This window comes from Spermophilus citellus (genome assembly GCF_964194105.1).
Source record: "Spermophilus citellus genome assembly, chromosome: 2".
In the NCBI taxonomy this organism is placed as follows: Eukaryota; Metazoa; Chordata; class Mammalia; order Rodentia; family Sciuridae; genus Spermophilus; species Spermophilus citellus.
Genome location: NC_138183.1, coordinates 10724922 through 10749972, shown reverse-complemented (window position 1 = coordinate 10749972; position 25051 = coordinate 10724922). Strand labels below are relative to the sequence as shown.

The 25051-nt window shown below is 54.4% G+C and overlaps 1 protein-coding gene across 1 annotated transcript in view; it reads left to right on the top strand.

The window, feature by feature from the left end:
* Positions 1-20276, top strand: part of ADGRD2 (adhesion G protein-coupled receptor D2) — a gene marked incomplete at both ends in the record, with an annotated part of 30649 nt that extends 10373 nt beyond the window's left edge. Inside the window, 23 exons of the mRNA XM_081269630.1 lie at positions 346-409; positions 767-979; positions 1264-1905; positions 2269-2367; positions 2711-2796; positions 3058-3339; positions 4215-4326; positions 4923-5105; positions 5801-5924; positions 6288-6393; positions 13201-13256; positions 13885-14011; positions 15415-15518; positions 15744-15846; positions 16118-16271; positions 16915-17048; positions 17126-17241; positions 18010-18130; positions 18909-18950; positions 19070-19247; positions 19819-19877; positions 20173-20203; positions 20272-20276. Of these exons, the coding sequence (XP_081125756.1) occupies positions 346-409; positions 767-979; positions 1264-1905; positions 2269-2367; positions 2711-2796; positions 3058-3339; positions 4215-4326; positions 4923-5105; positions 5801-5924; positions 6288-6393; positions 13201-13256; positions 13885-14011; positions 15415-15518; positions 15744-15846; positions 16118-16271; positions 16915-17048; positions 17126-17241; positions 18010-18130; positions 18909-18950; positions 19070-19247; positions 19819-19877; positions 20173-20203; positions 20272-20276 (3141 nt within the window). The remainder of the gene's footprint in view (positions 1-345; positions 410-766; positions 980-1263; positions 1906-2268; positions 2368-2710; positions 2797-3057; positions 3340-4214; positions 4327-4922; positions 5106-5800; positions 5925-6287; positions 6394-13200; positions 13257-13884; positions 14012-15414; positions 15519-15743; positions 15847-16117; positions 16272-16914; positions 17049-17125; positions 17242-18009; positions 18131-18908; positions 18951-19069; positions 19248-19818; positions 19878-20172; positions 20204-20271) is intronic.
* Positions 20277-25051: the final 4775 nt, after the last annotated feature.

Here is a 25051-nt window from a genome sequence, read left to right as displayed (position 1 = left end):
CAAGATAAGCCCCTGGCACAGAAATAAAATAAAAGCACCCAGTAGGACTGGTGTTGTGGCTCAGTGGTAGAGCACTTGCCTAGCATGTGTGAGGCAATCCCCAAACACACACACACACACACACACACACACACACACACACACTAGGTGGCATGCCTCTCACATTCAATCAGCTTGTTTATGCCTGGTAAGGGAGAAAGGCTCAGGGCAGTGAAGTGCCCTGCCCAAGACCAACAGCACAGCCTGCAGCTTCCACTGCTCCCCCTGAAGCACACAGTAGGGATTCAATAATTGCACACAGGCAATGGGGTGGCCGTTCCAGCTCCCACCTGTCTTCTCTCTCAGATCAGGAGTCTCTCTGGGACCTGTTCCAACTCCCCAGGTGAAACAAGGCGCCCTTGGGTGGCAGGTTGGTAAGAGAGATCACTCCCTGAAGCCCCTCCCCCAGGAACTGCCCGTGATCCCAGTGGCACTGGCCTGGAACTCCAAGGAAGGGAGGAGAGGGTATTTAGTTCAGACCCCAGTACCAAGAACTGGGTGGAATGCTTCACTCCTGACCATCTCATTCCCGTTGTACAGATTTGGAGAGCCACTGCAGGGGAAGGACACAGGTCATAGAGCATGGCCTGGGGCCAGGGAAGCCCCATCTGATAGGCCAGCAAGACTCCTGCCCCAGTGTCCTTCACCCTACCCATCCCCCAGAGTGTGAGATGCCCACAAAATGCTCTCTATGCTCTCTCGCACCCTCTGTCCTCTCCCCTTCCAGCTTCGCTGGCCCCTGATGAGGTGGTGGAGATTTCAGATGGGGTGTGCAAGTTTCCAAAGCAGAGACTGAGCTGGTGGCAAGCCCAAGAGTCTTGTGAGCAGCGGTTTGGCCACCTGCCAATGGGGCCCCCAGATGGGGTTCTTGCTTCGCGGCTTCGTGACCCAGTCTGGTTGGGCCAAAGAGAAATCTCCCTGCGGAGGCCCCCACAGAGGAGTGAGTGTGGACCCAGGGCCCGGGGGAGGGAAGAGAGCTTTGGTGACATTGAGAGAGAGGAGCTCACGGTGACTTGTGAAATGAACTTGGAGCAACATCTCCATATTTCCTCGCTGTGGACTGAAGTAGCGGTTGACCCAGGCTGGGGAGTTAGAAGCCCTGTTTCTTTCTTCCGGCGGCAGGGATGCACCCCAGATCTCATGAAGGGCCCCGCAGCTGGGGGATGCAGGACCCTGTGGGCAGCTGGGAAATTGAGGTCGCGGCCCTCATGTCCCCCCCTCAAGGCGAGCGCACCACCGCGGCGCTGGTGTTCGGCGAGAAGACGGCGGACAGGGCGGCGCGGCTGCGGACGCCCCTGCCAGCTCTGGAGGCGCTGACGGCGTGCGCGCATTTGCAGTGGGACAGCAGCTCGCCCGAAGTGGCCACGATCTTCTCCCTCGCCGCCCCCGCGCTGGCCAACGCGCTGCAGCTGCGGGCCTTCGCCGAGCCGGGCGGCGCGGTGCGGGCGGCGCTGGTGGTACGCGGGCACCACGCTCCCTTTCTCGCAGCCTTTCGCGCCGACGGCCGCTGGCACCACGTGTGCGCGACGTGGGAGCAGTGCGGGGGTCGCTGGGCGCTGTTTGCTGACGGGCGGCGGCGCGCCACGGCGCGGGGACTGGGCGCGGACCACCCGGTGCCGCCCGGTGGCATCCTGGTGCTGGGCCAGGATCAGGACTCCCCGGGCGGCGGCTTCTCGGCGCGCGACGCCTTCAGCGGCAACCTCACCGACTTCCACCTGTGGGCCCGGGTGCTGAGCCCCGCGCAGCTGCACCGCGCACGCGCCTGCGACCCGCCTCCGGACGGCCTGCTCTTCGTCTGGGACCCTGGCTCCCTGGACATCACACCCTCACTGCGGCCGCCCGTTCCGACGCGCCTTCCCTGTCCGGGTGAGCACCGCTGCCCCTGGCTGCCAGGCCCCGCCCTTTCTGCTGGCTCAACCCCCCGCCCTCTGGCTGGTTCTGGGCCCTCCCCCTAACTCAGAGACCCCTGCCCTTCTGATGGCGTGACCCAGCTCACCCTCTGCCAACCCCGCCCTGGCTCAACTCTGGCCACTCCCTTATGCACCCTTGGACATCCGCAGAGTCCCAGTAGCCTGATTGTGTGGGTTCACCTGGCGTCTCCTAACCCCAGAGCAGTGCATCCTGATTCCAGGTCAGGTGTGCAGGCATCTTCGAGGCCGGCACCTGTGGGTGGGTCACAGATTATGGGAAGCTAGGATATGGTTTTGACACCTCCCCTACTCTGGCCAGTGCCCTCAGAAGAGTGCCCCACGTGGAACCCAGAACCCCCCACCGAGGGCTCCCAGCTCTGCTTGCAGCCGCTGCTCTTCCTCTGCTGCTACCAGAAAGGTGCGCCCTAGCTATGCCCCTGGGCTTTCATGAAGCTAGTGGGAACAGGAGGAGCTAGTGACCAGAAGAGTGTGGGATTCTTTGAGTTTCAGGGCCTCCTCTTAGTCTAGACTACAGGGCAGCGGGATCAGACAGACCTGGGGGTGAATCCCAGTTGTGCGACCTTAGGCAAATGATTTTTGCCATTCCGTGCCTCAGTTTCCCTATCTGGCACACAGTGTATGAGGCTTCAGACACACAGCTGTGGATCTCCTCTTCCCATCCTGGGTGGGGTTATTGAGCAGCTGGCACCTCTGGGCAGGGGAGTTGCCCAGGGCCCAGCCTGGCATCTGCCTGTTTGCAGAGACCTATCAGCAGCTGCAGGATGTCCGGTTGTGGCCAGGACAGGATGTTATCAGCAAAGTCAATGCTTTGGCCAAGGCCATTGTGGTGAGCTTCTCCTAAGAAGGTTGGAGAGCCTGTGGGCACTGTGGGTCACCTCACACTTCAACTGCCTCACCTGCAAGGGGACACCCACTGTTCTTCAGAATTAAGGCTCCTCACGCTCCCTATTTTATAGCCTTGAAAGCTGAAAGCTTATGACAAGTTAGAACTGCACCCTCCAAAAAGACCCTGGAAAAGCCCAAGTGTGGCCCCTAGGGGATCCCTTGTGACAGCCAGACAGGCAGTAACTGGCTTCTCTAACCACAGCTCCTCCCAGACCCCCTCTCTGAAGCCCCTGAGGCCCTGACCCTGGACAAGGCCTCCAGGTTCCTGGGCCTTCTGGACAGAGTCCTGGTGGAGGAGACCACTCCACTGGGGCCGGCTGCACTGCTGGCTGTCCTGCACTTCCTGAAGAGGGTGACAGCCCTTGGGGCTGGGGAGCCAGAGCCCTTGACAGGGCCCTGGGAACAGCTGGGCAGGGGCGTGGTGTCTGTGGCCAGCCGGATCCTGGAGAAGCAGATGGCTGGAGCGTGGCTGTCCCTCAGTGAGGTGAGACTGCAGGGCTGGCCAGGGGCCTGGGCTCTGTTTCTGCCCTTGCTAGCAGGTTGTTGTGTAGTCTTAGGCTCAAGTGGGCACCCAGTTTTAGGCTCCATCTCCCCATCCCTTGGGAGAAGCTCCTCTTTTTCATCTACTTTATAAGCTGAGCTTCCACTTGAACGACAGTGTCTGTATTTTAAAATCATTAAGAGCCACTAGTCAATAAGGGCCTTCCCCATATCCAAGAATCTGCTTACCGCCACAAGTGGCAGGTCCTCTGTGCTGCGTGGTCCGACCATCTTGTCTGCCGAAACAGCAAACACTCTGGAGAACAGGAAAGATACCATCTGGTTGGAGAGGCGGATGGATACCTCATCCTGGCAAAAATGGCCACAGGCCTAGGAGTGATTGACCCAGAGAAGGGAGGAAGCCAGAGCTCATGGACATTGCCTGCCAATCTCTGGGGCTAAAGGAGCACATATGGTCCCCCTGTGGCCTCAGAGGATGGAATTAGGACCAGGGTGTGGGGTTAGGGTGGAAATGGCATGACACAGGAGGCTGGCTCCATAGAATGAGTCACCTGGACCTATAATGAGCCCCCCATTTGGGGAAGCATTCAAGCCCACCTTGATTAGGGGTTGGAGGCACTGAGGTAGATGGAGAAGAGACGGAGGCTGGAAAATGGGGGTCCTCACTCCTGCCTTTCTCAGACAGTGAAGAGGAGTTTCCGGTGAACACGTGACTTGCCCGCCTCCCTCTCCTGCTCTCTCCCTTCTCTGAGAAGAGCAGGGCCGTCTCTCAGAACATTGAGCCTGGTAACCCCAGGTCAGGGCTGGTGGCAGAGGGTGTGGGATGTGAGAAGGAATTGAGTTGTGGCTTCCTGCCAGGTGGTCGGTGGACCTATGGCCCTGGTGGCGAGCATGCAGCGCCTGGCACCCCTGCTGAGTACCGTGCTGACCTCTGAGCAGCCCCGAATGTCCATCCAGCACCATCATGCAGGTGAGCCTGCTGCCCACCCTCCCACTGGGCTTAGAGGACCCTCCTCTGCCTGCTCCCTGGGAGCTCTCCTCCCTGACAGACACTGCGTTCTGTTTTCCTGCCTTGGCCCGAGCTGCAGCCTCCATCCAAAATGCCTTTTCTCCCAGAAAACGCCTATGCGTTCTTCAGAACCCAGCTTGAGCATCAAGTGCTCTAGGAAGCCTTTCCTAGTTTGAGTTCCTCTTGATGGTTCCTCCCTCCTCAGTTACCCCAGCATCTTGAACGTGTCTCTCCTTGCATTTGTGGTTATTATAAGATTGTCCCCTCTGCCTGATACCCCCTGAGTGTCAGGGCTGTTTCTGAGCCATCTCTGCCTCAGGCCCAGGTCCACAGTCTGAGTGTCAATTGAGTGGGGGCACACCTAGAGTGGACCTTCAGGCACCAACTTGTCCCTCAGGTACCCAGTGTCTTGTGGTGCTCACTGGTATTCAGGTCCCGTCTCCCAGGGAACTCCCCCTTCTCAGCAACCCTCTCTCAGGGACTTGGAGAAATCCGATTTACCTGGGAAAAATGGCCGAGCCTCTCTGAGATGGAATGGTGGCAGGGCAGCTTGTCAGAAAGACCTCATTCCAATGGGGACAGCCACCAGCCCCATTTGATCCTAGGCCTGGAGGTGCGGAGCCTACACCTGAGGGAGGCCAGCGCTGGGGGCTACATATTCACAATGCCTGGTGGGCATCCAGAGGGGCCCGGCCACATCCACATTCCCGCAGGTGAAGTGAGGCGGCTCCTCGGGAAAGGTGGGTGAGAAGGGCGGTGGCTGGGTCCTGCGGGGGTCCCCCAGACCTCAGTTCTGATATCGTCAGCCATGCTACTTCGAATGAGTTACCTTATCTGTGGTGACCCTATTAGCTGGGTGGGGTGGCGCAATGCCTGTAGTCCCAGCGACTCAGGAGGCCTGCCTGGGAAACTCAGTGAGACTTTGTCTCAAAATATAAAATAAAAAGGGCTGGGGATGTAGCTCAGTGGTAAAGCACCCCTGGGTTCAATCCCCTGTACCAAAAAGGAGGAGGAGGAGGAGGCGGGGGGTGGGGTGGGGGCTGGTGCAACATGGCTCACCCCACACCTGTGGTCCTTGCCTGGTGGGTTGTTATGACGGTGAAAGCATCTACCACATCATAGTGTCAAATGAATCTCCTCCACTGACCCTACACATTTTTTCTCAGAGGTGGATGGTAAAGGAAGCCCCCCACCCTTAGTCCCACAAAGGGGCAAAGATTAGGGCAAGGGACAAAGGGATTTGGAGCTGCAAGGCTAGGTGCATGGCTATGGCTATTCTCTGTCACTTGTTAGCTAAGTGATCTTAGGGAAGTCATTTAACCCCTTTGAGCCTCAGTTTCCCTATCTGTAAAGTGGGGAGAGCACTACACTCAGAGCCAGCCGGTGCTTGCTCAGTCACCAGGCGGGGGCTTGGGTCCCCTTCCCACTCAGCCAGGCCTCTCTGGAGTCACCGTGATCCACAGCTGGTTCACCTCCAGTGTCTTCCAGTACACCCTGGGGGTGCCTGCCCTGAAACCCCAGGCCTCTGACAGCTCAGAGGAGGCCGACAGGATGCAGAGGTGAGTGGGCCCCACCCAGCAGGCTGCCAGAGGGCTGTGTTCTCTTCACAGGGGAGACCAGTCCTCCATCCCACCCAGAGTCCCCTTCTGGTGGGCAGATCTTGGCAGGCCAGGGTCCCTTTCCTATCCCCACCCTCTGGGCCTGCCGAGGGAACACTGGTACAACATGGCTCACCCCATATCTGAGGTCCTGTCTTCTGTGTTGAGACACAGAAGGAACAGGGCTCACCAGCGAGTCCCCAGGGAAGACTGGAACCCAACACCCCAAGACCCAGCACAGGGCTTTCCCAGATGTTTGGACACACATCTGGGTATGACCTCTCCCTGCTACCACCACCCCTAAAGGCTCCCTTTCTCCCACAGGTTCCTGAGCACACAGGTGGGGTCAGCCATCCTCTCCTCCGAGGTGTGGGACGCTGTCGGGGAGGTCAGCACGGCCGTGACCTTTCACCTGCAGCACCAGGCCCAGGTAGTCCTTCTGGGGAAAAGCCCCCAGGCATGCTTGCTCCAGTTCTCCACCCAACCCCCCAATATTGTTCACTGGACGACCAAGGTCTAGACACACCCAAGAAACAACATTCCCCCGGAACGGTCCCCGCCGTCCTCAAGGGAATGGGAAGGGAAGCCAAGGATGGTGAGCTCTCTACCTGCCGGCCGCCTCCGATAAGCAGCGTTCATTTCACCCTCCAGCTGCTTCCTGTGGCCCTCGGGAGAGGCCATGTGATTGGCCTCAGCCTTAAATGGCAGGTGGGGTTCATTCCAGAGCTGTGTAACTTGAAGAACCAAATCATGCTGGTCAGCCACTGAAGCGTGTGCACGGGTGACGTTCAGGGTCTTCCCTGCAGTGTGCATCGTGGGAATGAAAACAGACCCCTCTGGGGGTGCAGCTCAGTGGTAGGGTGCTTGCTTGCCAGGCAGGAGGCCCTGGGTTCCACCCCCAGCACCACAGAGAACAAGCCACCTCCTATGTCAATCTGTAGTGCACCGCTTAGAAAGCCCCAGGGAGCTGCCCACAGGACTGGTTGGCCGACGTGGCATAAAGATCTCCAAAACTTGTCTTTTGATTTTATCACATGTAATTTCCAGACATCTACTTCTCCCTTTTGAAATATCAGAATATTTCAGAGAAAGCTTTCATCTCCCTTGCTTACAACCAGTAATTCTGGACGCACACATTCCACAGTTTACTGTTTTTGCATATCCTCCCAAGACTTTTGAGCAATCAGTTTGATTAAAGTGTCCGTCATCCCTTAGCATCCATGAGGAACTGGTTCTATGACCCCCTCGATGATGTATCAAAATCCAAGAATGGGGGCTGGGGTTGTGGCTCAGTGGTAAAGTGCTTGCCTGGCACGTGGGAGGCCCTGGTTTTGATCCTCAGCACCACATTAAAAATAAACAAAAATAAAGCAAAGGTATTGTGCCATCTACAACTAAAAAAAAAATTTTTTTTAATCCAAGGAATCTCAAGCTGAAATAATAGTTGCAATAACCTACATAAATCCCTTCATACACTTTAAATCACTTCTAGATATTTGTAATACCTAATACAATGTCACTGCTACATAAATGGTTGTTATTATAGTGTATAGTTTAGGGAATAATGACAAGAAAAAAGTCATGTTCAGTACAGATGCAATTAAAAAATATTTTCCATACACAGTTGAACCTGAGGATACAGAGGCTGGAGGGTATAGAGCATGCAATCTGACAAGCCTTGATCTCTGTGTGTTCCCCTGTACCACTACCCCAGTCAAGGTACACAACACTTCCAATTTCCCAAAAGGCTTCTTTGGGCCTCTCTTGTGCCAGTCAGTTGTCCATACCAGGATGTCACTGCTCTGCTTTCTATGACCATGGATCATGCCTGCCTTTGCTAGAGCTTCATACAATGCAATCACTGTATGCATTGAGGTCTGGCTTCTCTTGCTCACGGGTGTTTTGAGAAGCACCCATGTTTTGCACATATCCGTGGTTTGTTCCTTTTTACTGCTAAGTAGTATTCCACCACATTGGCATATTAGCATTTGTTTTTCCATTTGAGCTCTTGTCCGTGAATCTGCTGTAAGGACTCACATACAGGTCTTTTTTGTGAACATGAGATTTCTTTCTATTGGGTACATTCCAGAAAGCCAACTTGCTGGGTTGCATGATAAACACATCTTAACCTGCTAAGAGACCGTCAACCTGTTGTCCCCAGTGTTCGTGCCATTGATGTTCCCATCAGCAACATGAAAGTTCCATTTGTTCCACATCTTGGCCAACATCTTTTTTTCCCCCTTCTTCCTTTCTTCTTTCTGTGGTACTGGGGGTTGAACCCAGGGGTGCTTTACCGTTGAGTCATACCCCCAACCCTTTTTGCTTTTTATTTTGAGACAAGATCTTACTAAGTTGCCCAGTCTGGCCTCAAACTTGCAATCCTCCTGCCTCAGCTTCCTGAGTCGATAGGATTACTGCACCCAACCTGTCAGCCTTCTTCCTGGTTATATATTGATACCTCATTATGTTTTAAAATTGCAATTCCTTGAAGACCAAAGATTTTGAGCATCTTTTCATAGACATGTTGAGCATTCATATATCTTTTGTTAAATGTATGTTCAAATCTTTTGTTCTGTTATCAAATTATAAGATTTCTTTATATATTCTGAATATAAATCCTTTTTCAGATATGTGTTTTGTGAATATTTCTCCTAGTATACAGCTTGTCCCCCCCCCTTTTTTTGGTACTAGGGATTGAACTCAGAGTCACTTGACTACTGAGCCACATCCCCAACCCTATTTTGTATTTTATTTAGAGACAGAGTCTCACTGAGCTGCTTAGTGCCTTGCTTTTGCTGAGGCTGGCTTTGAACTTGTGATCCTCCTGCCTCAGCCTCGAGAGCTACTGGCATTATAGGAGTGTGCCACCACACCCAGCTTCATGCTTTTGTATTCTAAGAAAGCATTGCTAATCCTCACGTCATAAAGATATTTTTAAAGAAGTTTATCATTGTATCTTCTATATGCAGGTCTTTTATTTCAGTTAATTTCTGTTTATTAAGCAAGTTAAGGATCAAAGTTTGTCTCCCTTATGGACATCCAGTTCCAATACTATTTGTTGAAAAGATTCTATCCCCTATTGATTGTCTTGACATCTTTGTTGAAAATAGATTGTCCAGATATGTGTAGATTATTTCTGGGCTCCTTATTTTGTTCCATTGACCATACGTCTATCCCTGCACTAATCCCATACTGTCCTGATTAATGCGTCTGTGGAATAAATTATAGTCAGGTAATAGAAGCCCTTCAACTTTTTATTTTTTTTCAAATTTGCTTTGGCTATTCTAGGATGTTTGCACTTTCAAAAAAATATTAGAATTGGTTTGTCATTATTGATGGAAAAAATCTTTTGGGATTTTTGACTGAGATTTCATTGAATCCATATTATTGAGTTGAGAGAACTGGCATCTTAGTAATGAGTCTTCTGATTCATGATCAGGGCTTAACCCTCTATTTATTTAGGTTAAATTTCCCTCAGCATTGATATACAGTTTCTAGTATGCAGCTCTTGAAGATATCTTATTAAATATATCCCAAAGTATTTCATATTTTTACATGTGAATTGTTTTCTTATTTTTATTTTATTTATTCATTCATTCATTTGTCCATTGTTCAGTGCTGGGATCAAGCCTGGAGCCTTGCATATGCTAGGCAGGTGCTATACTACTAAGCTACACCTCCTTGATTTAATTTTAATTTAATTGTAAATTAATTTTAAAATTAAAATTTAATTTTAAAAGTTTCATTTTTTTTGTAGTTGTAGATGGAAAGAATGCCTTTATTTTATTTGAGACAAGATCTTGCTAAGTTGCCCAATGGTGCTGAGGATCAAACCCAGTGCCTCATGCATGCTAGGCAAGTGCTCTGCCACTGAGCTATAGCCCCAGCCCTAAAATTTAATTTTAAATCCTTTATCGATAGTATATAGAACACAATTGCTTTATATAGGAATACAATTGGCACAATGACATTGTACCCTGAAACCTTCTGAATTCACTTTGCCTTTCTGGTAGCTATCTTCTAGAGTCCTTGGAATTTTTTATATTGATCTTGTTGTCTGCAAAGATAGTTTTGTTTTCCCCTTTCCAATCTATGTCATTTTTCCTTTTCTTGTCCTATTGCAATGGCAAGAACTTCTAGTTCAGTGTTAATAACAGTAGTGAGGTCAGGATCCTTATCTTGTTCCCCATCATAGAGGCATAGCATCCAGTCTTTCACCATGTAAGTGTAATGTTAGCTATGAGGTTTTATAGATGCCCTTTATTGGACTAATTTCTCTGCTTTTCTGGCTCGCTGAGAATTTTTATCAGGAATGGTTCTGAATTTTGCCAAATGCTTTTCCCACTTTGACATGATCCTATGGTTTTCTCTTTTATTATGTTAACACAGTAAATTTCATCAGTTGATTTTCAAATGTTAAGCCTATCTTGGATTCCTGGGATCAACTCCCCCTGGTTATGGTGTATTATCCTCTGAATAATTGTTGGATTAAATTTCTAATATTTTGTTAATGATTTTTGAGTTTATGTTAATGAATAATGTGTTCTGTAGATTATTATAACATGATTGTTGTCAATCATAGTTACCTTACTATGCTACATAAAACATTAGATTTTCTAGTATGCCTATCCACCTATACTCCTACCCAACTATCCTCCTATACCTGCTAACCATTTTCAAAGGACTAACTTTTGAGATTATATTTATGTATTTTATTAATATGACTTAAAAATAAAATATCCTCATTGTGGCAAGTTTGGGAAATGTAGAAAAGGATAAAGAAGACTAAACACTATTAACTAAACACTATTACTCAGATATAACCAATATGAACATTTTGGTGTATTTACCTTTAATCTTTATCTGGGCATACAACACAATTATTATTATTATTTTAATTTTTTTTTTAGTTGTCAATGGACCTTTATTTTATTTATTTGTATGTGGTGCTGAGGATCAAACCCAGTGCCTCACACATGCTAGGCAAGCGCTCTGCCACTGAGCCCCAGCCCCAGCCCACAACACAATTACTTTTTAAAGGTGAAAAAATATATATGTAGAATCAGCCAGCTGGACTCAGTTTAGATGACCCCATTTTGTTGGTGACATCCAGAGCATGTCATCATCAGGAGCTGGTCGAACACACACCTTATCAGGCCGGCCTGACCAGGATGTTGACCTTGGCCACATCCTTGTCACAGAGCCTCACCTCCATCTGGCGCTCGCTGGCCTTGACATTCACAGTGCGCACAGTGTCTGTGGTCTTCTCTCGTCCTCGCAGAAGGCTCCGTGGTCAGGGCAGCTTGAGGCTGCATGGTGGTCAAGCTGGGTCCTCTGGCGAGCGCTCTTCTGAGGATGTCAGCTCTCGCCAGAGCGGCAGCGTCTCTGGCTGCCAAAAGATGTGCACCTCTTCTTTTGTGCCCGGGGATACCTTGCGGCACTGCCTTCTTGGCCTTCAGAGTGTGACTGTCTTTGCCTTCGAGGGGGAGGAGCGCCCTTCTCCACCTCAGGCGCCATCTTAGTGAAAAGGTCCACTATGAATATTTTTTTCCTTTTGCAAAACCAAGGACCTTGCTCTCTCAACGGAGCCAGCCAGTGGTTGTGGGTTGGTTTGTCATTCTCTGCAGCTGTTTTCTGCATTGTCTCAGTCACAGGTGGCACTTCACCGACCTGTCACTTGCTGCTCAATCCTCGAATGGGGAGGCCTGGGCTGTTGTGGGTTCAGAACCCACAAGCACTCTCTTCTGCAGGGAATGGTCCAGAGTGAGCATGATCCTCCCCTAAGCCCAGGAGCCCTGCCCCACCCTGCACACATCTTCTCTCATAGTCAGTTTGATTCTGGTGACTGCTTCCTGGTGTGGGGGCATGAGACACAGATAGTCTTGTCCTTTTTTTTAATATTTATTTTTTAGTTGTAGTTGGACACAACACCTTTATTTCACTTGTTTATTTTTGTATGTGGTGCTGAGGATCAAACCCAGGGTCTCGCACGTGCGAGGCGAGTGCTCTACGGCTGAGCCACAACCCCAGCCCAAGTCTTGTGACTTTTGAGTGCACAGCTACATTTATATTTCAGTTTGCACCCCTTTTGAAAATGCCACCAGTCATACAATAAGAACCCATTTTTGAAAGTATAGGGTGGCTTGATTTGTGTTCTTGGTCCAGGGAAAAATACTATGAATGGATACACAGGACGAGACTTTAGTCAAGTCAACCCAGGAAACAGTAAGTTCTCTGGAGCCTTCATCACAAAGAGGGAAAAGGGCCATTGATCAAGCCGAGGCCCAGTCTCAGCTCCATGCCGAATGATCTGGAGCAAACCAAGCCCCCTCTCTGAGCCTTGGTTTCCTCATCTGAAATGACATATTCTTATCCTATCTCCTAGGTTGCTGTGACAATCAAATACAATAAAGGACATGAAAGTGCTTGGCAAAACACCAAGTGAGGTGACATTGCTGTTACCTTTCCCAGTCAGGACAAACAGCCCAAGTCCCAAGCAGACTGCCCTTACTGCTTGGACTAGGGTTAATACCAGAGGCTGCCTGATCGCTTTTTACTGCTTATTGACATCTTATAAAATCTATATTGTTGCCAGGCCTGGTGGCACATGCCTGAATCCCGGCTACTTGGGAGGCTGAGGCAGGAGGATCACAAATTTAAGGCTAGTCTCAGCAACTTAACAAGACTCTGTCTCAAAAAATAAAAGGGTTAAACCCTTGAGTTCAACCCCCAGTAGTGCCAAAAAAGAAAGAAAAAAAAATAACTATATTGTTGTCCTTGTTCAATTTCACAAGAGCTAACATGTTCATTATAATGCGTTCGAGATCTGACCACCGTTAGATCGGCTGTGTGTTTTCACAGGACGCACAGCTTAATTCTGTCCCAAGGTGGCCTCATGACACCGAGCTGCATCATGTTCTGCAACTTTTTCTTAACTGAACAACAAATCATGGAGGTCTTTCTGCATCAATAAATAGAGACCCCTTGATCTGACAGTCACGGAGCACCCTGGGAGAGAGGAGTCACCCGTGTGACCTGCTCCCCAGGATGGCCGCCGTGCCTTCCCTTCTGCCCTGCACCAGTGTTCCTCTCCACACTGGACAGCCCTTGGTCCCCAAAACACAGAGTCCTCAGCATCTGCTGTCCCGCTCCATCCTTCTGGCCTCGCCCTCCTGACACACTTGGGCCCTGTGCCCCACACGGGTTCATGCACGGCCCATCCCTGTGTCCCGTCCAGGCCTTCCCTCAGAAGCTGGTGGAGCCCGTCTGTGCTTTCTGGAACTTCAGCATCAGGTGAGTGTCCACTTCCACATTTTTAAAATACAGTCTTAAAAAAAAGAGAGAGAGAAAGGAAAAGACATCTACTCTGCTTGCAAATGAGGCAGGACCCAAGTATAATCGGGGCCTCCAAAAACTGCCTTGTGGGGAGATTCCAGGCCCCACCCAGCTCCAGGGCAAGCTGGGGCAGGAGAATGCGTTTCCCAGTGGGTAGTGAGCTCCCCGTCGTGGGAGGTGTGGGAGGGAGGCCACACTCACCCTGTGAGGTGCCGAGGAGACTTGTCTGTTAAATGGGTGTCAGACTTGGGGGCCAGGCCCAAGGTCACTGAGAAGAGAGGAGGCTGCAGGGATTAGCATCAACTCCCCTGCTGGACCTTTACCTGAGGGAGTGGAAGCAGTGACACCTGCTTGGTCATTAGGGTGATCCCTGGTCTCAGCCTGTCCCCTACCATCCCTGAGACGGTTAAGCACCTTCGGTTAAGGCCCGGGGGTGGGGGGGCAGTGGTAGGTCACAGTCACACAGCCAGCTAAGGGCAGGGCAGCAATGGACCCCAGGCTCTGGGAGGCTCTCCCCTGCCTGCTCCCTGAGGCCCCCCATGTCCACTGGGTCTCAACAGCCCTCTGTTCCCTCCCCACCCCCAAGCCCACACACAGGGGGTTCCTGGGCCACCGCAGGCTGCTCCGTGCTCTCCCTGTACCAGGACTCCACTGCCTGCTTCTGCAACCACAGCACCAGCTTCGCTGTCCTGTTGCAGGTGTACGACATCCAGGTGAGTGCAGGGGGGAGGGGCGGCAGGGGTCTTAAAGGATGAACAGGAATGATGCAGAAGGGCAGGGGGAGAGGTCCCAAGCACAGGGAGGAGGGGACCCCCACTGGACAGAGGGAGGAAGGCAGGTCAAAGACCAAAGTCTGGCCCGGGCCCAGTGGCGCACACCTGGAATCCCAGAGGCTCAGGAGGCTGAGGCAGTGGGATCGCAAGTTCAAAGCCAGCCTCAGCAACAGTGAGGCACTAAGCAACTCAGTGAGACCCGTCTCTAAATAAAATATAAAATAAGGTCTGGGATGTGGCTCTGTGGTGGAGTGCCCCTGAGTTCAATCCCCAGTACCAAAAAACAAAAAAAGTCTGGACCACTGGGAATGGGGGGGCTTGGCCCTGAGAGGGAACAGGTGGGTAATGGATGGGAGTGGCCTGTGGGTTCGAAGGGGTTTGGGTCTGGTGTTCAGTCGAGTGTCTCTGCTGGAGATGCAGAGCCAGAGGGCAAAGCCAGGGGCCTTGGTGAGGCGGAAGTAAGAGGAGCCTCCACCAAGAGAGGCCCAAGTCCCTGAATGCCAGCGGGACAGGTTGGGGAGACCAAACTCCAGGAGACCGAGAGGCTGGGCTCCATGGAGCTGGAAAGGACTCCAGGGTCACTTGCTAGGAGGTCAAGTTGGACAGGGCTGGAGCCTCTGGGAGGCCGGGTCACTTGGAGTTTTGGGAATACCCTAGAAAGACATCATCAAACACATTTTTTTTTTCCTATAAAAACACAGCTTGGACATTTCTCCATGTCGCAAACAATCCATCCACAGCCCTGTTTCTTTTTTTATTACAGGGGCACATACTGGTGGGGGTTGTTGCTACATATTTGAACATACACACCAACATAACAACATAATAGGGCCAGTGTCACTCCAGCTCTCCCCCTTCCCTCCCCCTCTCACCCCTTGGTCCCTTTCCTCTACTGATGTCCCTTAGATTTCCGCGGGACCCGCCCCCACCTTTCTTTACCTCTCTAGCTTCCGCACAGGAGAGAAAACCTGCAAGTAAGTCTGAGTCTGACTTACTTCACGTGACATGATGGTGTCCAGTTCCATCCATTTTCCTGAAAATGACATAATTTTCCTTATGCCACAGCCCATTCCTAGTGACCATCCCGCGGTACCCATGGCGAGTTGTCTCTCCTGTGGAATCCCCCCTCCCCGTGGGCACGTCAGATGCTTCTAGCTCAGCGCTCTCCACGCTGGCGGACCTGGGCGTATGGGGCCAGGATGGAGAACCAGCAGGAGAGGAGCGTGTGCACAAGCTCACTTATTAAGGGCCTACTGTGTGCAAGCCTAGACCTTGAAGGCTGGTGCTGGGAGAGTCTGTTCTCGGTCCGGTGGCAACAGTGTCCTTTCTGTCCTTCTCCACAGAGAGGCCCCGAGGAGGAGTCACTTCTGAGGACCCTCTCGTTTGCGGGCTGTGGCGTGTCCCTCTGCGCCCTTGCTACCACCTTCTTGCTCTTCCTGGCAGCTGGGTGAGGACAGCTCCTGGCACCTCACCCTCATGGGCCTGCACGGCCTCAGTCCATTCCTCTTCCCAGTGGCCTTGTGGGAGGTCTCCCCTTGGGGCCTGCTGGGTCCCCGGCAGAGCCGCCTTCTCTGCTCCATGAGCCCAGCCGCAGGGGACCTGGCAGGATGGGGTCTGAGAGCGCTTGGGGACTGTTGTGCTGTCCTTGTTACCAACTCCTCTGCCTGTCCAGGGTCCCCAAGTCAGAGAGGACCACAGTCCACAAGAACCTCACCTTCTCCCTGGCCTCTGCTGAGGGCTTCCTCATGGCCAGTGAGTGGGCAAAGGACAACAAGGTGGGCAGACAGCAGATGGACTTGCAAGGGCCCAGGAAAGCAACTGGGGCCCTTTCTGGATTGTCCCCCGCCCTTGACATCTTCAGCTGGCTGCATTCCCCTGGGGAAGAGCTGGCCCAGAGAGGAAAGGTCCTGGGTGGTGGAGCCCAAGGCCTGCCTGGGGCCCTCGCCCACTGGCCCCTGTTTGGGTTGTAATGCCAGGCACGAGCATGGGACCCAGGGTGGGCTGTGCCAGAGCTGACCTCACTGGGGACACTCCACCCTCCCGCAGGTGGCATGTGTGGCTGTCACAGCTGCCATGCACTTTCTCTTTTTGGTGGCATTCTCCTGGATGCTGGTGGAGGGGCTGCTGCTATGGAACAAGGTGGTAGCCGTGAGCATGCGCCTAGGTCCCAGGATGAGGCTCTACTATGTCATAGGCTGGGGTGAGATCCCCACTCTCCACTCTTGCTCTGTTCTTCCCAGCTGTGCCCCCACACAGCCTCTGTTGCCACTCAACACCACCTCATGCCCAGTACCACCTAGGCCCATCTCCACCTGGTGCCTGCCACCACCCAGCACCCAATACCACTCAGCACCCAGTACCACTCAGCACCCAGCTCCCCACACCATTCAGCACCCAGCACCACTCAGTAAGGATCTCTGATAAGAGCTCAGTTTTCTCAGTTCTCTACCCTACCCCAGTTCCTCTTTTATATATACGGACCTTTATGTGGTGCTGAGAATTGAACCCAGCGCCTCACTCATGCTAGACAAGCGCTCTACTACTGAGCCACAACCCCAGAGCCCCTGTTCCTCTTAATCCTCTACCTCAACAACCTCAGCTTCCACCTCCAGCCCTGCCCCCAATCCACAACCTGCACCAACTCCCAGACCTAAGCCTTCAACCCGATCTCAGCTTCCCCACTCCCAAAATACTCATGGCTCCAATGCCACCCCAACAGTGCCAGCCCCTAGCCCTGCTCCCCAGTCTCCCCAGGTCCCCAGGCAGTTGCTACCAGGGCTGTGGCTGCCGCTTGGGGGTAAGAGCTGTACCCTGCAGAGAAGACCCACTCCTCGTTTCCCTAGGCATGCCCGTGGTCATCGTGGCCATCACCCTGGCCCTGAGACCCCATGACTATGTGGCCGCCAGACACTGCTGGCTTGATGTGCACGCAGACACCATCTGGGCCTTCGCGGGGCCAGTGCTCCTCGTGCTGATGGTGAGCTAGGGGGGTGTGAAGGGCGGGCCGCGTTCGGGATGAGAGGACCCCTTCTCCCACTGACGCCAGGTCTCCAGGCCAACACCTACATCCTGTTCCGCGTGGTGATGGTCACCGTGTCCAGCGCCCGCCGCCGTGCCCGCATGCTGAGCCCGCAGCCTGGCCTGCGGCAGCAGGTCAAGATACAGATGTGGTGAGGCCCAGCTTGGGAAGGTGGCGGGACAAGCAGAGCCACCCGAGGCCCAATGGTGTGAGCATGTGTGTGCACCCTGGGGGTGTGGCTGTGTGGGTGTGAGGAGTGCCCGCAGGTATGCACACGTGTCCTTGCTTACGTGTCACACACACCCATGCATGTCATGTGAGGATGGCCATCGATCCAGAGTGACTCAGTGGGACACCAGCCACTGCCCTGGGGCTCCCTGTCTGCAGAAGGCACTGATAGCCTTCTAGGGACAAGGTGAGGGACCCCAGAATCAGATAACCCCCAGAAGTTCAGGGTGAGGTTCTGGGTCCCTCCCCCTGTCGAGAACCCCATCATCTCCCTGCTGGGCAGGGGCCCCTGCCTTCTTCCGCTCCCCTTTCTCCACCAAGGGCAGGCAGCCAAGTCAGGGAGACCCCAAAAAGCCCAGAGCCCGAGGTCTTCCTGGAGAGAGAAAGGGGAAGCCCTTTGGACTCTGTGCACCTGTCCCCTGCCCAGGTCTCCTTCTGGGTACCTGCCCCCATTTGTTCAAACCAGGTTTGGTTCTGGGACCCTCTCTCTCCAGTGTCACCATCTGTTCTTCATGTCACCTCTGGGTATTTGGTAAAGGGCAGCAGAGTCCAGAAGGTTCTAGCTACCCCCAAGTCCTACCTGTGCTGTGGTCCCTGTCTGCATGTCCCACCCCTCTCCAGGCACTTCTCAGGTGCCACCCTCCCTGAAGGGAGTGCCCCAGCCCCCTCAGCCCTGCCCACTGTCCCACAGGGCCACAGTGAAACCGGTACTGGTCCTTCTGCCCATCCTGGGCCTAACTTGGCTGGTCGGCATCCTGGTGCATCTTAGCCCGGCCTGGGCCTACGTTGCTGTGGGCCTCAATTCCTTCCAGGTACCTCTAGGCTCTGGCCCATCTGGACTGGGGCTCTGACACTCAGGAACCCAGAGGGGACACCTGGTTTGTCAGGTCGGGAGCAGCCCTGGGGCCTGATTCCAGAGTGTGGCTTCTCAACCACTGGGGGGCTCAGGCATGACCACAGAGGGGCCCAGGCATGCTCCTGGGGAGGGTGCCCTGCCCCAGTCACTCACCCACCTGTGCCCCGTGCGGGCCTTCTACTTGTTCCCTTGGAACTCAAATTTGGGGAAGACAGCCAAGATCCAGAATAGGAACTGACATGTTAGTGGGGGCTGAGGCAGGGAGGGGTGGGGGTGCTAGCCCCCTTGTCCTCTCCCCTGGGCCTTGGGACTCCACCACCTGCCAGGCAGGAGTGGAGAGGGAGAGGACAGAAAGGGGACACTGCTAGGGGTCGGTGGGGGCCATACCCAGGGGCACCCTGCATTGCACACTCCTGACTCCAGAGTGGCCGCATCCTCCCTCTCCATCGCTGTGGGGGCGGGACCATTGGTCAGGGCCAGGCCCAGCTCTGAGTCCAGGCTCTTGCTCGTGCAGTCTCCTGGCTGTGTCTTGCTCCTGTCACCCCACCTCCAGCCTCTGTCTTAGGCACAGCCTCTGCCCTCGGGACAGTGACTGGAACACAGCCCCCCCTGGTGTGGGGATAGGGCTTGACGTCTGTGTGTGTCTCTGCTGTGACCTGGGGACCACAAGGCAGGAGGCCAGGCTGGGGTGGGGCTGGCGGTGTCTCAGGGTTTGATTTCGGGTCTGTCCCCAGGGGCCCTACATCTTCCTGGTCTATGCTGTCTACAATGGGGAGGTGAGTCGGGGTCCTAGGGCTGCAGGGAGGTGGGTCACAGTGGGACCTTCAGAACCCTCCCCTACAGGCCCAATGTGGGGCGCAAGTGTCTGGGGCCTGACCTCTGCACGTCCCCGCAGGTGCGGAGCGCCCTGCAGAGGATGACCGAGAAGAAGGCAGCGGCGCTCGCTGTGGGTCAGGCCGGGCCCAGCGCTGTCACCATCTCCTGTGGGACTTGCTCGGGCCCCTCTAGCCAGCAGCCTCCAGGTCCCCGGGAGGCGCCCCGGACTCCACCAAGAAGACACGTGGCTCTCAGAGGTCAGATCTCAGCACCTTGTGGTCCCCGTGCTGTGGCAGAACAGTGACCATGGCGATCCTATTAGCCCATTTGAAAGACAGGAAACAGAGGCCCTGGACAGTCCTCGAACAAACGTGGGCAGGAAATGGCTTTAAACTGGCTTGTCAAGGGCTGGGGTGTGGCTCAGCGGTGGAGCTAGCTACCTAGCTAACCTAGGGCCCCATCCCCAGCACCAGACACATGACTCCTGGGGCCCAGCCAGAGGAGGGGTGGGACTAGCTGGGGTGACCTGAGTGTCCATGCAGGGGGTGTTGGGGGATTCCTGCAGACAGGTGAGTGGATGGGCTTGGGGCCCTGAGGCAGGGCATGGGTTAAATGACCTCACGTCCTGTCTACGGTCCAGTCCCAACCCCCAGCAAGCCCCCTGCATCCCCTTAGGCTTCAGTGTCCTCCTCACTAACCTGGGTAAAGCTTTGAGTGGATTCCTGGACTGTTAGATAATGAGGACCCCACCCAGTGTGGGGAGCAGGGAGAGGGCTTCCTGCTCCAGTCTCAGAAAGCACCCTGATCCCATGTTCTTCCCCCTACTAGGGATCCACGGCCCCAGAATCCCCACAGCCTTCTCTTCTATTGCAGAACCCGAGAGACCGGTGAGGCTGGGACAGGCCTGGCCCCAGGGGACCAGCAAGTGTGGCCGACAGGGTTGGGGAAGCCACAGGGAGTAGGGTCCGGTGGGGTGGGGGCTTCTCCTGGGGTCCTGTCCCTCAGTTGCTGGGCTGAAAGGCTCTGGAGCAGCAGAGAGCTGCAGCCTGTGGGTGGCACAACTGAAGGTCAAGGCCACTGGGGTTGAGGGAGGAGGAGTCACCAAGGTTTCTGGGGGTGGGGGGTGGGGTTTCCCAGGGGAAGGGAGGAGGAACCCAGGCCACCCTGTTCCCCTCTCCTCAGGCTGTGGAGCTAACAGCATTCAAGGCTTCAGGTATGGCCACCTTGGGGGGTTCCCCTACCCCCTTTGGGCCTGGACACCCCCTCACCCCCCTTTATCAGGATAGAAGTAATTGGAGAAGCAACCACACCCACCTTCCACAATTTAAGGGGCCCTGACCTCACTCTATTCCCTGATAGTGTCTGAGAGTCTTCCTTTAGGACACTGGACTGTGCAGGGACAAGGCAGAGCTCTTGGGGAGAGGGTCACTTAAGGGTGAGGTTGGAGGAAACCTTCCCAGACCCGGTCCTCCCTGCAGGGGCAGTGAACAAGAAGCCTGCCCTCTGTCCCCTCTCCCTGGTCCCCAGTCCTGCTGCCCAGCCTCCTGCTCTGAGGGCCCTTCCAAACCCAGTGAGGGACAGTGCTTCCCTCCATGCCTGCAGACAGCCTGGCAAGACTGGGGACATCCCAGGACAGGTCCAGGGAGCTCAGGCTGGCCCCAGGGAAGCTGTCTCTACAGCTCCCTCAGCCTCTCTAAGTCTTCAGTCTCACAAACTGAGGCGGACACGGCCAGCCTCACACTTTTTTTTTTTTTTTTAATACTGGGGATTGAACCTAGGGGCACTTAACCACTGAGCCACATCACCCCATCCTCAGCACTTTTTTATTTTGAGGCAGAATCTCACTAAGTTGTTTAGGGCCTCTCTAAATTGATAAGGCCAGCCTCGAATTTGTGATCCTTCTGCCTCAGGCTCCCAGGTTCCTGGGATTACAGGCATGGGCTACCACACCTGGTACACACTATTTCCAGCAAGGGGTGAGAAGCCTTTTTCTGGGAGCTCTTACTGGGGCCCAGTGCCATACCAAACCCCAGACATCTTCTCATTTTAATCCAGTGGCCTGGGAAGAGGCTATGCTGCGTTCCTCCCATTGCACGTTGAGCAAACTGAGGCACAGAAAGGAGCAGCACCTAGCTAGAGTCAGAGGCAGAGCTGGGGGCAGGCCCACCCATACAGATGGGAGAACTGAGGCCCTGCCATAGTCATATGAGTGTGAGCCCCAGCACAAGAGAACCCAGGTCTGTGTGACTCTCCAGCTGTGCTCAGTCCCTTGGAGGCTCAGCTTCCCCAGCTGCAAAACGGGCCGGAAGCGCCCCCTGCAGGCGGGTCGAAGGGGAGCAGGGCTGGCGCAGGGCGATCCGAGGGGCGGGGCCTCGGCCCCACGGGCCCCGCCCCCATCCGCACCCGCGGGCTCAGCGCATCTGCGGGAACAAGAGCCGCAGCGCGCCTCTGCGCTCAAGTGACAGCGCCTTTGTCTCTGCTGAATATGTGTGTTGCTAAGGCCGCTCGTAGCAACGGAGCGGCTTCCACCTCGGCCCCACCCTCCGGACCCCAACCTTGGCCTGGTCCCCCGACGCTCCCGCTTCTACCCCTCACCCCAGCCAGCAGCCCACTCAGATAGTGTGCGGGGGAGTGCAGGCTGTAGCTGCGCGTCCCTCGAGGTGCCGCCCGCCCCTCCAGAAAGCCCATGGAGCCCGGGGTAACGCAGGTGTTCTCAGGGTGAGAAATCGAGGCTCAGAGGCCATTAAGAGGCTGCCCAGGGTGGCCCAAGCCTGGATTCCCACCCGAGGTCTTCCCCCAGCCTTCCTTCCCAGACTCCTCCCCATCTTAGCGGTTTTGGGTCACTGGGCCGCTTTCCTCCCAGGCTTCTAGAGAGTGTCCAGGGGCTTTCCTGCAAGCCCCTCCCCAGCTCACCTGGCCTGGGGACTCCCTCCCAGGACCCCCAATCTGGATAAGAGGCACAGCTGGCAGCCTCAAGTGACAGAAGAGCAGCCCTGGATCAGCTACTCCCAGCTTGAGTGTGGACCCCTCCTGGGGCTCCCGCTAACCCCAGCATGACCCACTGTCCCCTCTTCCTGAGATTTGTCCCTGTCCACCTGTCGCCAGGTTCCGACATGCCCTGCAGTGTCTGGTAATAAACAGTACTGTTGAGATGCTTCCTGTCCCTGTCTGGGGGTCCTCCTGGTCTGGGGAGCAGGAGAAGATTCCAGGCGCCCTGGGAAGAGTGAGGGAGTGAGAACAGCTTCCACTTTGGCTTTGGCACTCAGCCTTGTCACTAGGGTGGATGCAGTCAACATTTATTACCACCTGCACTGGCAGGGCGGAGCCTTTTCTCACCCACAGCTGCGGGTCCTCACCTCGGCCCTGAGACCAGCCTCTCCTGTCTTGTACAGAGGAGGATGCTCCATGATTCAGATCTGGGGTCTTCTGGTCATGTAGTGCAGCGGGCAGCTGCAGGTGGTGTGAGTGGCAGTCTGCTCAGAAGAGCTCTCTGGCAACCACAGCCATCCTGAGGAGGCTGGGGCTTGCTCGGGTATGGTGGGAGTCATTTTGTGGAATCAGACCCTGCCACCACCCACTGTGCCACCAGGGGCAAGACTCTTCTCCAAGTCTGGGCCTCTTCTTGGGTAGAAAGGTGGAGGAGCGGTGGTTATGTTAGGGCTTAACACCAGGCTTAGGGCCAAGGAGGGCCCAGGGCTGGGACTTGCCAGGCAGAGGCTACCAACACCACCCTCCCCAAGCCAGAATCAGAGCTGCTGTGGGGACTGGCGGGGCAACAAGGCAGTGGAATTGAATTGGGCAGGGCACCTGGGGCCCGTGACTGCCTGCGTTTTTCGGTGTCCCCTGACTCCTTCCCCTCTCTTTCAGAAGGCTCCTGTCTCCCTTCAACCAATCACAAAGGCTAGGCGGGCACTGCAAAGGCGGGGACCAAGGAGTCCTTTCCAGCCCTGTCCTGTTTCGTACTCTTCCCCCTCACACAAACCCTCTTCACTCTCCAGTCAAACACACCTGCTGACCTCCTCATCCCTTTGCTCTCATGCTATTCCATCTCCCTGGACTGCCCCCAACTTCCTTCGAGCCAGTGAACTCCTAGGCATCCTTCAAAACCCAATTTGAATGACAGCTATAAAGCCTTCCTGTCCCTTCTCCCATCCCCCCAGGAACAGACTCAATCACTTCCTCATCTCATCTGGCTCAGTTACATGAGCCAAATCATCACATCAGATTACAATCTGAGTAAGACAGTCTCCTCCTCCAACACTGCAAATTGCAGGGGCAGGAGCTGGGGGCCTGCTGCACTTCTACAGGCACCAAGGAGAGGGACCCCTTTATCTTGGCATAAAAGCCCTTACTACCTTGCCCTAGAAGTAGTGCCCTTTTCTAATTTGCACAGAGGCACTGGCTAGGCCAAGCGTGGCTCTGCAGATGAACTAACCAAGTTGGTCGAGGAGGGTCAGGACAGCGTGCCCATTGTGACTAGGGCAAACCACTTTGCTCCCCCATGCCTTAGTTTCCTCATCTGAAATCTCGGGCTGCCACCTACGGAAGTGGCTTTGAATAGCATATTGGACAACAGAACGGGTAGGTAAAATGGCAGGCACAGCGCCTGGGCCACCGCAAGTGTCATCAGATGCCGGCTGTGCTCACTGCTGCCACCAAGTGACAGATGGGGAGAAAGAGGAAGAGGCCAGTGCCTGCAGTCCAGTGGACCCAGGTTGGGATCTGCATCCCCAGACTGTGAAAAGGCCCTTGGCAGGTGCCTATCCCTCCTGAAGTATAAACCCTGTAGGACAGTGAGATGAGGGACAGTACACAGTAGGTGCTCATTAAATGACTGATCCCTTCTACCCAAGATAGGGGCTGAGCTGGCATGGCAGGGTAGAACCGAGGCGAAGGCTCTAAAAGGCCACAGAATCTTCCAGGCCTCCTGGGTACATTGGGAATCCCATGAATGAGATGAGATCCATTCACCCCAACTCCTGAAATCCTTCCTGCCTCCCTAGAGTTTTGAACCAAATGTCATCTTCATGTCACCTCTATCCCCATCAGAGAACCACCAACCTCAGACCACCCTAACCCACCCAGGAGGCCCTGCTCCAGATGGCAACTGGCCAAGGTGGCTGGAAACTAATGGCAAAATTTATTCCAAGGCTGCCGGGCAGGGGCGGGGTCGTAAGGGCACTTCTTGTTTTGGGGCTGTGGGTCTCCGGCCTTGGCAGGGGCACACGTTTCAGGGGCAGAATGGGGACTGAGACAGGACAGCAGAAGGCAGCGGGTGGGGAAACATCCAGCCTTGTCTGACTGGGCAGGCTCAGCGCAAGCTCAAACGGCAACACGAAAGCAGGACAGACAGTGGGTGTCTAGCCTGGGACAGAGGACAGCTGAGGCCTCTCCCTAGCTCCTGGCCCTGGAGAGAATCCTTTGGGAGGCAAGGTAGGAGTCCAGGCAGCTGAGGCCCAGCTTCAAGGGCTGCAGTGAGGAACCCAGTGGGCCAAGGCCACAAGGAAGGGGCTCGCTGGCATTGGCCCTGATCCAAAGACCCAGGTGCCCTCCCACCTTCACCTAGACTCCCACCCACAGAGACCCCGAGCCACCTAGTGGGCTGGAGGGCAAGCAACAGCTCTTCTCTGTATTGTGGTGAGGCTCAGGACAACCCAGCACCACTGGGTCTTGGTGGAAAGTGTCTAGGGAGAAGGCCTGGGCAGTACTTGGTGCTGATCCCATACCTAGCTCAGTCCCCACATCTGTCCCCTGCCTTCCAGCACACACACCTTTCAAGCAATGTCTAAGAGATTGAGAAGCAAAGAAGGAAAAAAAAAAAAAAAGAAAAAAGAAAAACCCTCTTAACTACACCCTTGCAGGTTAGTACCAGCCTGGGCTGGCCAGGTGTGGGCAGGACTGGTCTGTTGACTGTACCCAACTCTTCCTGGGTGGGCAGAAGAGGGTCAGAAGGTTAACTGTAACAAAATCCTTTTCCAATAATGGGTCAGAGACTCCCCTGCAGAAGCCAGATGGGTAGAGGGGTAGGGGAGAGGTCTTTTGTCCCAACCAGTCTCCCAGT